This window comes from Lagopus leucura, unplaced genomic scaffold (assembly GCF_019238085.1).
Source record: "Lagopus leucura isolate 7727_CA_CO unplaced genomic scaffold, USGS_WTPT01 Super-Scaffold_73, whole genome shotgun sequence".
NCBI lineage: Eukaryota > Metazoa > Chordata > Aves > Galliformes > Phasianidae > Lagopus > Lagopus leucura.
Genome location: NW_024962252.1, coordinates 42,128,973 through 42,141,243, shown reverse-complemented (window position 1 = coordinate 42,141,243; position 12,271 = coordinate 42,128,973). Strand labels below are relative to the sequence as shown.

The following is a 12,271-nucleotide window of genomic DNA, read 5'->3' as shown; positions in this document are numbered from 1 at the left end:
ATTTTTTAAGTTAAACCAATTAGTTTTGTGGAAGATAGAAAAATATTTGACAAATATTTGACTTAAATGGTTGACTTAAGTGGTTAGATGCTACTGAGATATTCTTAAGAGACTGAATACGATGCACAAACTGAAGTTCTTGTGTTATCTGTGTGTGGATACGTTATGCAGTGTACACTTTCACTTCCATCTGATTACTAGTCCAGTGCATTTTCTGCTGGAAAGATCATGGGACAACTGTGAAGACTGTTCTGCTTTCCATTATAAATTTACTGAACAATATATGTAGATCCCTCCTTACTCACTATTTTTTCTTCTATTTTTATTGCTCCTATAATCATATGCAGTGTGGAAATTCTTGCCAATTATTATGTAGGTTGCTCTGAAAGTAATGCTTTCTATTTATTTCCTTGGAAACTGCAGCAGGTACAAAGAGCATAATACAGTATTTGATAGAGCAAATTCTTAGCTACAAAACACTGCTTTTCAACATTGCATTTCATCTTGATCAGGTATGCATTTTCACCAGTGATGATAGGCCTACATGTTAGGCTTGTAAAAATCTGCATGGCCATCCGTAATGTGGCTTGTCTTTCACAGCACTGCTGAAACGCACCACCCAGCACCTCATTGTGCTCACACCCACTGTTTGGTCTCCATAAAAGCTCAGCAAGCATTGATGAATGTCAGTGGGTGTGATTTTTTTGCGTGGAAGAACTCAGTTATACAGGTTTGTTTCATATGCACTTCATGTCAGACACTATTTTGTCAAATTGCGCATCTTCTGCTATTGGTAATAATGCAACAGAGCACAATAGAATATTGGTGGGAAGGTTCAGCCTCGATTGTCATATGACCAACATCAGTCTTTGACATCAGGGGCCAGCTTAATAAAATAGAGGCACTACTTCTGGAGCAGCCCTCATGTTATTGTTAAGATGGAAGAATGACATCAGGTGCTGCTTGCAAAAGCAGTTTTCAGAAAGTTTGCAGTGAAGTAAAATTCAAACAAATGTTGAAATCATGAAAGTAACTTGGACAATATTTAGGTAACATACAAAACTTCAGTTTTGACTTCCCTCTAAGCTGAAACATTGTATTTGAACTATGGATACCAAAATTCTTAGTGGAAACAAACAAAATTAAGCTGTGTTACTTCACTTTATATTGAAAAATGCAATCAACTCCCCTCCTTCCCCTCTCCCCCCCCACACAGTGACTGTAAAATATTTTCTTAGAGGAGAAGGATCAAGCCAAGCTGGAAATAAAAATTGACAAAAGACTAAAGACTTTTTTTGGAGACAAGGAAGCAGGAGAGCAATTGATTGCAAGGGAAACAGAATGGAACAGCTATTCTTGACAAATGCTGCATGCTTTAATTATGCTTAGAAATGGTCTCAGTGTATTCTAAGGCAGAAAGTATCAGATGAAACATGAATAGAAGACTTAAATAATTAGCTTTCAGATATTTCTTACCGCTTCCATGTAAGGGTATGATCATGAAAGCATAAATTTTGATAGAAAATAAAATATTACAACTATAATTATTATATCAGAGGAAATTCAAATTCCCATTATAAAATGTTGGTTTTGAAATTCATGTTCTTCTCTGCCTGAAGAACTTCAGAATTTTATTGAGTTATAGAGTTTAGTTCAATTTAACCATGCTGAAATTTGTGTAACTCAAAAATCTGTCAATCATGTTTATGCTTTCTTGTTATGTAAGCAGTTAATCTTACTTGAACTAACCTGTTTATCTATTTAATGTTTATCACAGTCAGGCTGGCATATGCTTTTGATGGGCATTTCCTGTTATTTGCTCTAAAGCATCTCATCAACCATGCATTTTCAAAATACTTGTTCTGCATATTAAAAAAGCTTTATTATGATACAGACCATCATTTAGGCAATTTGTTTTGACATACAAAAGGAAAATAGCATGAATGCTTAGAATTAAATTATGAATCATTCAACTGACAGAATTATATTTCTTCACATCACTTTGAAGGTCAAAAGGAGTCTGCATATTTAAGGACTTCAAGAATCAACATTTTAGTAAAGCAAATTCTCACTGCCATATTAATGATTTTCTGTTTCTGTTGTTTAATTTTAAAGCATCTACGTTTTTGATCTTGAGTGAAGTAAAAATAAAAATTAAAAATTCTATCCAAGCATTAGTTACAGATGTTTGAAAGATAGACAGATGGTTTGTTTACATCTGCCTTACATGTCGTCTTGTTTTAAGACTGGTGGAGGAAAATATTTTCATGGCAAATCTTAGTGGAATTCTGAGACAGAAGCTGGCATTTTTGTATAGATGATAAAAGAGAAGCTTAACAGGTTCATGATAGGTAATTAGTTTAATACAGGAATGTTATGTGTATGTATTAGATTATAAGAGAATGATTCCACTGAATTCATTGAAATTAATGACTACTCTCATTTGAATGGTAAAGTGTACTCCTTATCTTGAGAAATGTTGCTAAATATAAAGTGTTTTTCACAAGTTATTTTAAAACAGCTTTTTAATTAGAAATCTCACCAAATATGTGTTTGTTTATACACACATACATAGAATCTTTGTTTGTAACTTACTTTGTTTATATGTATATCCATACCTATATATATCATTTAATAAAATTCATAAATAAAATAAAATTTGACAGAATTGCTCAACACATTTGATACTGTGTTATTAGTTCAAGAGACTGCTGTTTCTGTTACTTGGGACAGAAGCAGAATAAAATCTAATCTGTTTCATTTTTTTGCATGAGAATTTTTCAACTTGGGAGTCTAAGTAAAAAGTGAGAACAAAATATTTTTAAGGAGAATTTTTATAATTAAAAAAAAATGTGATAGCTTTAAGTCGATTTATATCTGAGGGAAAAAAATTTAAAAACAACACAAAGAGCATTCTGAAGTAAAAAATGTAAGTGGTATGGTGTATTCTATAACGAAGTCTAGGCTACAACCTGATCACTGATGTTTTTTTATGTATTATGAGAGTGACCAAGATTTGGCATTTTAAAATGGAATAAATAAGCAGTTTATTATTATTGTTTTTTATTTCACAGGCAAGTTTGCTTTCAGAAAGAGTACCTACCCCTGTAACTGGTGCAGACTCCACATCATCAATAAGTGTAGACTCAAAAAATGTGTAAGTATTGTTCTTTGATATTTGAATATGTACAAATACAAAATGCACACAATTACTTTATTTGGAATTGAAGCATGTTTTTATAATAACACTGTGTATTTTTTAGGAATTCTTCCAGAAGCATAGCATGAGTGATGTCATCCTAGGATGTGTATCAGTTGAGTCACAAAATTGTTCTTGACCTTTAATGACTTTTTTGGCTCACACAGTTATGTCTAATCTGTGTTAAGCTGATTTACAGTTGAGCTGATTCTCTTCAACTTCAGAAAATGGTTTCAGGAAAATGTGAATTAGAAAGCATAGAACAAAATAGCAGTCAGAATTTATCTAATGGCTTTGACACATAGTGTTAATTTAAAACTCTTCTTCTGAATGGTATCTGTGCTGTCAAAATACTGTGTAGCAAGATGGCCTAAATTCTTGCTCAAAGTCAAGTATGTGTTAAGATTGATGTCCTTGCTTTTGTACTGAAGTATAATGTACCTTATAGATATTTGTACATTTATCATTTGAAAGCATACAGACATTTGTGAGTCTGAAAATTCAGAGAGAAGATTAAGCAGATTATCAGGTTAATCAAGCAGATTTTCTTGTTTATAGTTTACAATAGATTTCACACATAATTTGCAAATATTCCTTAACAGTTAATACTCTAATGGTGGCTTGCAAACTGTTTATAGCAATTCAAAACTAGTGATAAAAAGAAATTCAGAGATGTAGAGCTGTAAGTGAAGAGACTACCACTGATCAGTACCTTCGGCGTAAGTTGCAATTTCATTCTGTCATCTAGATTTTTCATTTCTTTATGGATTAAGTCAAGCTGATATATTTCTAGGTGAAATTTTTGCTACTGAACATGACCTGGCAGGCATTAGGAGAAGTGTTTATATTTTGGGGTAATGGCTGAGTGCTATGGAAACAGCTGCTTGCTTCTGTTAGTGATAGGAATCAAAAGTGAGAAATAAGAACTAGAAGTAAGAATCCTGTAAGCAAGTGCTTTCAGTGAAAGAGAATCATATGATTCTGGTGATGCTTGCAGCTATTGTACTTTGCCAAAGGACACAGAATTGATTCACTTTTGTTTTTGGGGTACAGACTGTTTGTCTATTCTGTACTCCTTCCTTACTGTCTAAGCTAATCCTTCTGTCAGGATAAGTTTGGGTGTTTGCACAAGGTAATAGTGTTACATATAACTTTCCTAAATGTATTTTTTTGTTGCTGTTTAAATGAGAAAGCTTTTGATTTTTAAATTGTTTGTTTTTAAACTAGTTTTAATTTCTTTTTTTAATTGTTACTTTCCTCCTCTTACAGTGTGTTATGGGAAGAGACTTTGCTAGATGCCCTGCTAAATTTTTCAGCCACACCCAAGGGACTATTTTTGCTTCATAGCACTGGGGCCATGAGTGACTGTGTGAGCTTTATGTTCAACAGTTTATCAAAAAAACACCAGGTAAGAGTTATAGGGCAGGTACAGTAGTTTTATTCTTTTAATGATGATAATAACATGAAGAAGAAAGAACATAATAAAAAAATAAGTTGAAACATCATTTTGTAATTTAAATTGTATTTAAATTTTAAATTGTAGGTCTTCAAGTTTGATGTAGTGTCCCATACATTTAATTCTGTTGGATGCTAATCATCTTGAAATGCCAGGCATATATTATTTATTTTTCCTGACTCTTTTCTGTAAAGTTTTTTTTATTCTTTGAAGTTTTCTCTTTTTTCTTCTAGACCATGTAGATAGGTGGTGTTGAAATCTAAATACGCTAGGCAGCACTTGAAATTCTAATGTGTAACCAAAGATCAGATATGCATTTTTTGGGGAAAAAGTAGAATGTCACATGCATCCAATTTAATATATGCAAAGAACATAATAATACTAAAGCTTTTATTTGTTGATGTTGCATCTCTTAGCCATTGTATTTTTCATTTAAATTTTTATATGATTATTTACTTGATAAAGATGTTTGGCTTGGAATCTGACCCTGGCAAGACTGTAGAGGATATGTGAATTGTTCAAGTCTGATGATACAGTGGATTAAATTCTGTAAACAAGTGTAGGAAAAATCAATAGTTGAAGAGATTGTTTGAATTGTACGCCCTCTGACGTACTCAGGTTGTGTTGTTTCTAACAGGCAAATGAACATGAAGAATTTGATAATGGAGTGATTGTTGCGCAAATGGCGACAACACCAACAGCTGCAGTAGCTCTGCAGAGTTCAGGTAATTTTAGGAAAGATGTTATTATGAGTAGCTAAATGCTGTAGTCAAGCATATTGGGGGGAAAAAAAAAAAAAAGATGAAAGATGCTAGAAATGACGACTGTGTGAAATAATTATGCGGTATTAGTAAAGGCTGTTTAAATGCCTGTTAATTAATTAGTTTTCTAGAAGGAAATTTATTCTTTCAGGCATTTAAGTAATGCATTTATCTTGATGCCAATTTTTCTTTTTTTTCTGTATTTCATTTTCATTTCATCTTTATTTCCTTGGTTTGGATTTCTAGAAGTTTCATGTTTGTGCATGATGACGTTGAAGACTGCTTAAAAAAAAAAAAAACTGTTAATAATTTGCAAATACTACTTACTGATCTGCAGATCAGAATTATGAAGTGTTGGTTCCTGTAATTTGTATGCAATTTTCCAGGGTTACTGACAGCTCAGAGTGAGAAACTGAACTAAATGCTGTATACTGGAGTGTCACTGACACTCTTGCACAAGGGTGAGATGGAAGTGAGTCTTTTTTGAACTGATGCTTTTTCTTATGTGTCAACCCATACCAGAAAATTCCTTCAGAATTGTGCTTGGAGAAATCAACTGTTGTTAATTAGTTTGTCATTGTGTTGACTAGATTCTTATCAATAAAGTAAAGCTTGGCTGAAATACTGTTACAGAGGCAGGGAAATTCTACCAATTCAGGAAGCTGTTAGTTATTCGTTATGCCTCTGGGATCTTTCAGAAAGCAGGGAGCAGATCTACTTGAGTAACTCCATCTGTCCTGATTAAGGTTCTTAGCCAGCTTGCTTCTTATGGCCTTTGGCATCAAAGAAAAATGGTTGGCCAAGGATAATCTGCATTGATTTTCAGTGCTAAGAGCAGGCTGGGTAATGTCTATAAAGTTTATACTTACAGACTTCATGTTTGTAACTTACACTTGGAGATTTTAAAGATAAGTGACTATTTCTCCTTTTTTTTTTTTTTTTTTTTTAAAGCATATTGAACATTTTAAATTCAGCCAGTAGCGTTTCAGTCATGAACTTTATGTTCTGCCATTTTCATACTATAACTCATCAATAATATGTTAGTAAGTACAGATTTACAGTAAGTCACCAATAAAACTACAGAGTCAGTGCAAGATAAGCCTCAATCTGCAGTAGTTAACTTGTTCAGGAACATCAGAAGCTTATCTACATGAAAACACAATTTATATAAATATCATCCTCTAGTAAAGTGTTCTTTTCAAACTGCTGCTGTAGGTTTTAAATGGAATATAAGCAGACTGCTGTAGAAAGGTAGCTTGACCAAAGGATTGAGACTAGAAGGGAAAGAGGAATCCTCTGGTAGTCTGTCTTGAGAAATTTTAATGAATGTAGAAATGTAGAAAAATTTGAGAATCTGGGTTAGAATTTTGGTGTAAAATTTTTTTATATGTTTTTTTTTTTTCTTGTATTCTTACTATTCTCATGGCTGGAACAAATATTTATTTTAGGATTTATAAAAACATTTGTAGCCAAACTGTGGGCTCTTTTGGAGTGTGGAAAAGATGATGTGAGGATAACTCAACCCAAATCTATTCCAGTTGACCCTATTGACCAGAGCTGTCAGAAGGTGAGAACTTTATTAATAATCATCTTGATTGGCTATCTTTGATAGCTTTTTTATTGTAACTATACCTACTTTTTGGTGTATGAGGCAAAATTGGTCTAATATGTTAGTCAAATAATTACCGATTGCAAAAATTCTTCTGTGGCATGGCAGGTCATAATGCTAAAGATCCATTTAAAGATGATGTAATAAATGACAAGAATGACAGAAATGAGAATGTTAAAATTCTGGCTGTCAGTTCAAGTCTCCAGTTACTGTAGTAAGATCAGAGAGAACAATGTGTTTTAGAGTATGCTGTGTCTCAAAATTTTACAATTACATCATAATGCAAGTATTACAATTTTCAAAATAATTCTAAAGTTATTTCCAGAATTATCACTGTCTACCTGGACTTGTAAGACTTTTGACATGGTCCCACACCACTTCTTTATCACAAAATTGGAAAAACATGGATTTGAAGGTTGGGCTATTAGGTGGATAAAAAAAATGCTTGCATGATCATAGCCAGGAGGTTGTTGTCAGCAGCTCTATGTCCAGTGAAGGCCAGTCAGAAGTGGTGTCCTCCAGGGGTCCATCTTGGGACCAGTGCTCTTCAACATCTTTGTAAATGACACAGAAAGTGGAATTAAGTGTACTCTTAGAAAGGTTACTGATGACACCAAGCTGAGGGTTACAGGTGACACAGAATAGAAGGGAGGGATGGCATCCAAAGGGACCTGGACGTGCTTAAAAAGTGGGCACAGGAGATTCTATTGAAGTTCAGCAAGTCCAAGTGCAAGATGTTGCACTTGTGTTGAGGCAATCCGAGATACAAGTACAGAATGGGAGAAGAACTCATTGAGAGCAGCCATGTGGAAAGGGACCTAGGGTTCTGATGGATGAGAAGCTGGACAGGAGGCATTTTGTGATTGTGTATCTCATTTGTTCCATTGGAAAAGAGTTCAACTTTCAGTAAGCCATCCACTTGCAAAATGAGATAATATATAGACATTCCCCAGAGACTACTGCTCTTTTAGATTGTGTATACACTTTTGCAGTTGATTTTGTAAGCTCTGATTATGTCAATTTATCTACAAAAAAAAGATGAACTTAAATACTTTCTAACATATTTGTTTATGCTTACCTGACTAACAGTCACTTTTTTCACTTTTGTTTATCTTTCTCCAGTCTTTTCTATGTCTGTTAAACTTGCTCACTTACCCTGCAGTTACTGAGCTACTGAGTAAACAGGATATACCAAATAAACCAATGTATTCACACCGTGAAGTACCCACAGACATTATTGTAAGTATACTTTTATTATGAAAAGAAGTGTATTTTGTTACTATAAGTTATAAAGTTATATAAATTATTTCTTCTCCTTACTGAGAGACTTCAAAATTTTCTGCATTTTGTAATATATACAGCATGAGGGCAGTATATGCACATATCATATTAAACAAAGTTTTTATTTTGAAATGCTAAAGATAATATTTTATGCCCAGTTTAAAGATCTTTCTTGCTTGCACAAGGATGTGTTTTTCCATGGAATGAGGTGACATACATAAGTATTTCAGTATACACATACAGTTACTTGCTAGAAAATGCTGGAAAATGTCGATATTTGTTTTTTCTATAATAATGCTTTATCATGCTGTGGACTTGACAAAAAAAAAAAAAGTACAAACACCTCAAGCTTTCTTAAAAGTACAGATTATTCATACAAAAGTGTGCATAATTAGAAAATTACTGATTAAGGCGTATTTCAGTCTTAAGAAAAATCATATCACCATGGAATTATTTTGTGTTACTTCACTCATCAGTCACAATCCATTTATTCTTCCCTTCTGTGAAGCATAGGCAAATTTAATCTGTGACCTTGAGTGGCAGTTGAAATTAGATCTTTGCTAAATGAGCTCCCACTTTGAATCGCTGTTGCAATTTAATGTTTGCATATTGTAAGCTCTGGATTGGTGATAGCTTAAGTTGTTATTTAGACAATGTATATCATAATTGTGTTATGTTTGGAAGTAATTTTAATAGACTTTTTATTTATTTTTTTATTTTTTTATTTTTTTGGTAACACTGTGATTTGAGGAGCAAATGGGGTAAAGCATTTCATTTTTTTTTGATCCACTCATTATTGGCATATACACTGCTCAATCTTAGGGTAATGTAAGGCACCAGGGCAGATGTGTGCAGCAGGTGGTAAATACCTAAGAATTTTCATACCGAGCTAGATCTTAAGTAATGTTTTTGTTATTTGTTTGTTTGTTTCTCTCTGGTTTTGAGGAACTTCATCTAATTTCATCAAATTCTAAATGTTTGCAGTAATAGCAATACTGATACAATTTTTGAAATTCCCTGAACAAATTCAGATATTTTGAATGCGGCTTGTCTCATTTAAGTAATTTGCAAGAGTGTGTAAGTCTATGTTAAAATCCTAAGCTTGTATAGTTAACACAAGAGAACCACACGGTTAAAGGGGGATGTTCATCTAATACATTTATTACATATATATTTAATACATTTAATATCTAATATTTAATATAATATAAAAGACAATATGTCTTTTAATTATGTCACATCACCACAGCATCTAACTTCTAATATAGTTCAGCATAAATGTTACGTATTATGCAGAACTTTATCACCTTTATATGCTCTTTATTTCCTTATGTATTCCTTATGTATGTAAGCATTTTATCATCCTTTGTATTACTGTCTAACTACTTACATCATTGACTGAACAGATTGCCAGTTGGGCTTTTACTACTTTTAGCTGTTTAATAATAAAAGCTTTTGATTTTATGCCTTTAGGAAAATAGATATGCATTGTTTTTTTCTAATAAATACCATTTTGTTTGATTTTTTTTTCTTTTTTTTTTTTCCTAAAACTAAGTTTACCATATTAAAATATTTTAAAAAATGGAACAGATGAATCAGGGTCCTTCTGCCTGTCTCCACTGTACATTTGAGAGTTTCAACACATCAAAGGGAATATAGCTTGGAAAATACCCTCCAGATGAACTTTTTCAATGATTATGGAGAATCTTAATATAAGATGTAATGTTTGAGGAGTCACCTACTTTAGATACTGATTTGTAATATTCAGGTTGTAGCTGAGAAGCGCAGATTAATCTGCACATTTTTTGAGTGGAATTTGTGTTGAACCTTATTCTCTCTTGCTTCCAAGACAGGATATGGTGTGCTTTCTAAATAGTCATGGAATCATAGTATGGTTTAAGTTGGAAGAGACCCCAAGGATTGTCAAATTCCAATCCCCCTGCCACATGCAGAGCCACCAACCTATAGGTGTGATACTAGATCAGGTTGCCCAGGGCCCCATCCAACCTGGTCTTGGGCAACTCCAGGGACAGAGCTCCCACAGCTTCTCTGGGCAGTCTGTTCCGCCACCTCACCACTCTCTGTAAAGAACTTCCTCCTGATATCCAACCTAAAGCTTCCCTCCTTGAGTTTAAAACCATATCCCCTTGTTCTGTCTCTATCTACCCAAGTAAAATGTTGATTCCTCTCTTCTTTTATAATCCCTTTTTAAATACTGAAAGGCTGCAATTAGATCTCTTCAGGCTGAACAAGCCCAGCTCCCTCAACCTGTCTGTGCAGGAGAGATGCTTCAGCCCTTTGATCATCTTATATCTTTTCTAGATCCTCTCCAACAGCTCCACATCTGGGGGCCCCAGACCTGGATGCAATGGGGCCTCACAAGGGCAGAGTAGAGAGGGACAATGACTTCCTGTCCCTGCTGGAAATCTCTCTTCTGATGGAGCCCAGGGTACCATTGGCCCTCAAAGCCACAAGAGCACACTGCTTAGTTATATTCATTTTTTCACCTACCAGGATCCTCAGGTTTTTCTCCACAGGGCTACTCTCATGGAGTTCTTCTCCCAGTCTGTATACGTATGTAGGATAAGTCCAATCCAAGTGCAAAACCTTGCACTTCACTATGTTTAACCTCATTAGGTTCACAAGGGCCCACCTCACAAGTGTGTTGAGGTCCCTTTGGATGGCATCCCTTCCTTCTATTGTGTCAGCTGCTCAGCTTAATGTCATTGGCAAACTTGCTGAGGGTACACTCAAGCCTATCATTGATGAAGATGTTGAAGAATACTGATCCCAATACAGACCCTTGGGAGACACTGCTTATCATTGGTCTCCACTTGGACGTAGAGCCATTCACCACAGCCCTCTGTCTACTGCCTTCCAACCAATTCCTTATTCAGCAAATTGTTCGCCCCTCAAATCCATCTCTCTCCAATTTAGAGATAAGGATATGGGGGAGACTATGTCAAAGGCCTTGCACAAATGCAGGCAGATGACATTGATTGCTTCCCCATTGTCCAGTGATGTCATCACTCCATCATTGAAGGCATGATCTTCCCTTGATAAAGCCATGCTGGCTAACTCAGATCACCTGATCATCCCTCATGTACCTTAACATGTCTTCTAGGAGGATCTGTTCCATGATCTTCCCAGGCACGTAAGTGAGACTTACTGGGCTGTAGTTCCCTGGGTCCTCCTTCCTCCCTTTCTTAATAGTGGGAGTAATGTTTCCTTTTTTCCAGTCGTTAGAGACTTCTCATCTCTCTGTTCTCACACTTCCTCTCTTTTGCGGGTTGCTGTTTTTAATGTGTGAGAGGAGGAGCTTTGTTGCCAGATAGATGCTTTGGCATTAAGCATTTGCTATGCTAAGACACACAGAATACAGGGAGGTGATACAAGACAATCGGCATGACTTTAGAAGGGCAGCTTCTGCCTCACCAACTCATTGGCCTTCTGTAATGTTGTGTCAGTGGACAAGGGAAGAACTACTGTTTTCATCTATCTGAACCTTGGTAAGATCTTTGACATGGTTCCCAGTATCATCCCACTGTCCAGATTGGAAAGGTGTGGATTTGATAGGTGGACTATTCAATGAATAAGGAACTGGTTGCAAAATTGTATCCAGAGAGTGGTGGGATTGAGTGCACCATCAGCAAGTTTGTGAATGGCACCAAGCTGTGTGATGTGATTGACGCACCTGTGGGACAGGATACCATCCGGAGGGACCTAGACAGGCTTGAGTAGTGAGCCAAGGAGAACCTTATGAGGTTCAATAAATCCAGGAGCACTGTGCACTGTGTTGCAGCAATTCCTGCTATCGGTACAAACCGGGGTCTGAAAGCATTGAGCACAGCCCTGCTGAAAAATCTTAGGGGTACTGCTAGCAACTGGACATAAGCCAGGAATGCTCTCACAGTGCAGAGATCCAACCATATGCTGGACTGCATCAAAAGAAGTGTGGCCAGCAG

General features: G+C 35.3%; 1 protein-coding gene across 3 annotated transcripts in view; it reads left to right on the top strand.

Moving 5' to 3' along the window:
• TBC1D32 (TBC1 domain family member 32) overlaps positions 1-12,271 on the top strand; it is a 77,191-nt gene that overhangs the window by 23,554 nt on the left and 41,366 nt on the right. For all 3 annotated transcript variants that reach the window (XM_042892347.1, XM_042892356.1, XM_042892339.1), the window contains exons 18-22: positions 3,075-3,157; positions 4,469-4,607; positions 5,293-5,380; positions 6,865-6,983; positions 8,148-8,264. In XM_042892347.1, coding sequence (XP_042748281.1) covers positions 3,075-3,157; positions 4,469-4,607; positions 5,293-5,380; positions 6,865-6,983; positions 8,148-8,264 — 546 coding nt within the window. The remainder of the gene's footprint in view (positions 1-3,074; positions 3,158-4,468; positions 4,608-5,292; positions 5,381-6,864; positions 6,984-8,147; positions 8,265-12,271) is intronic.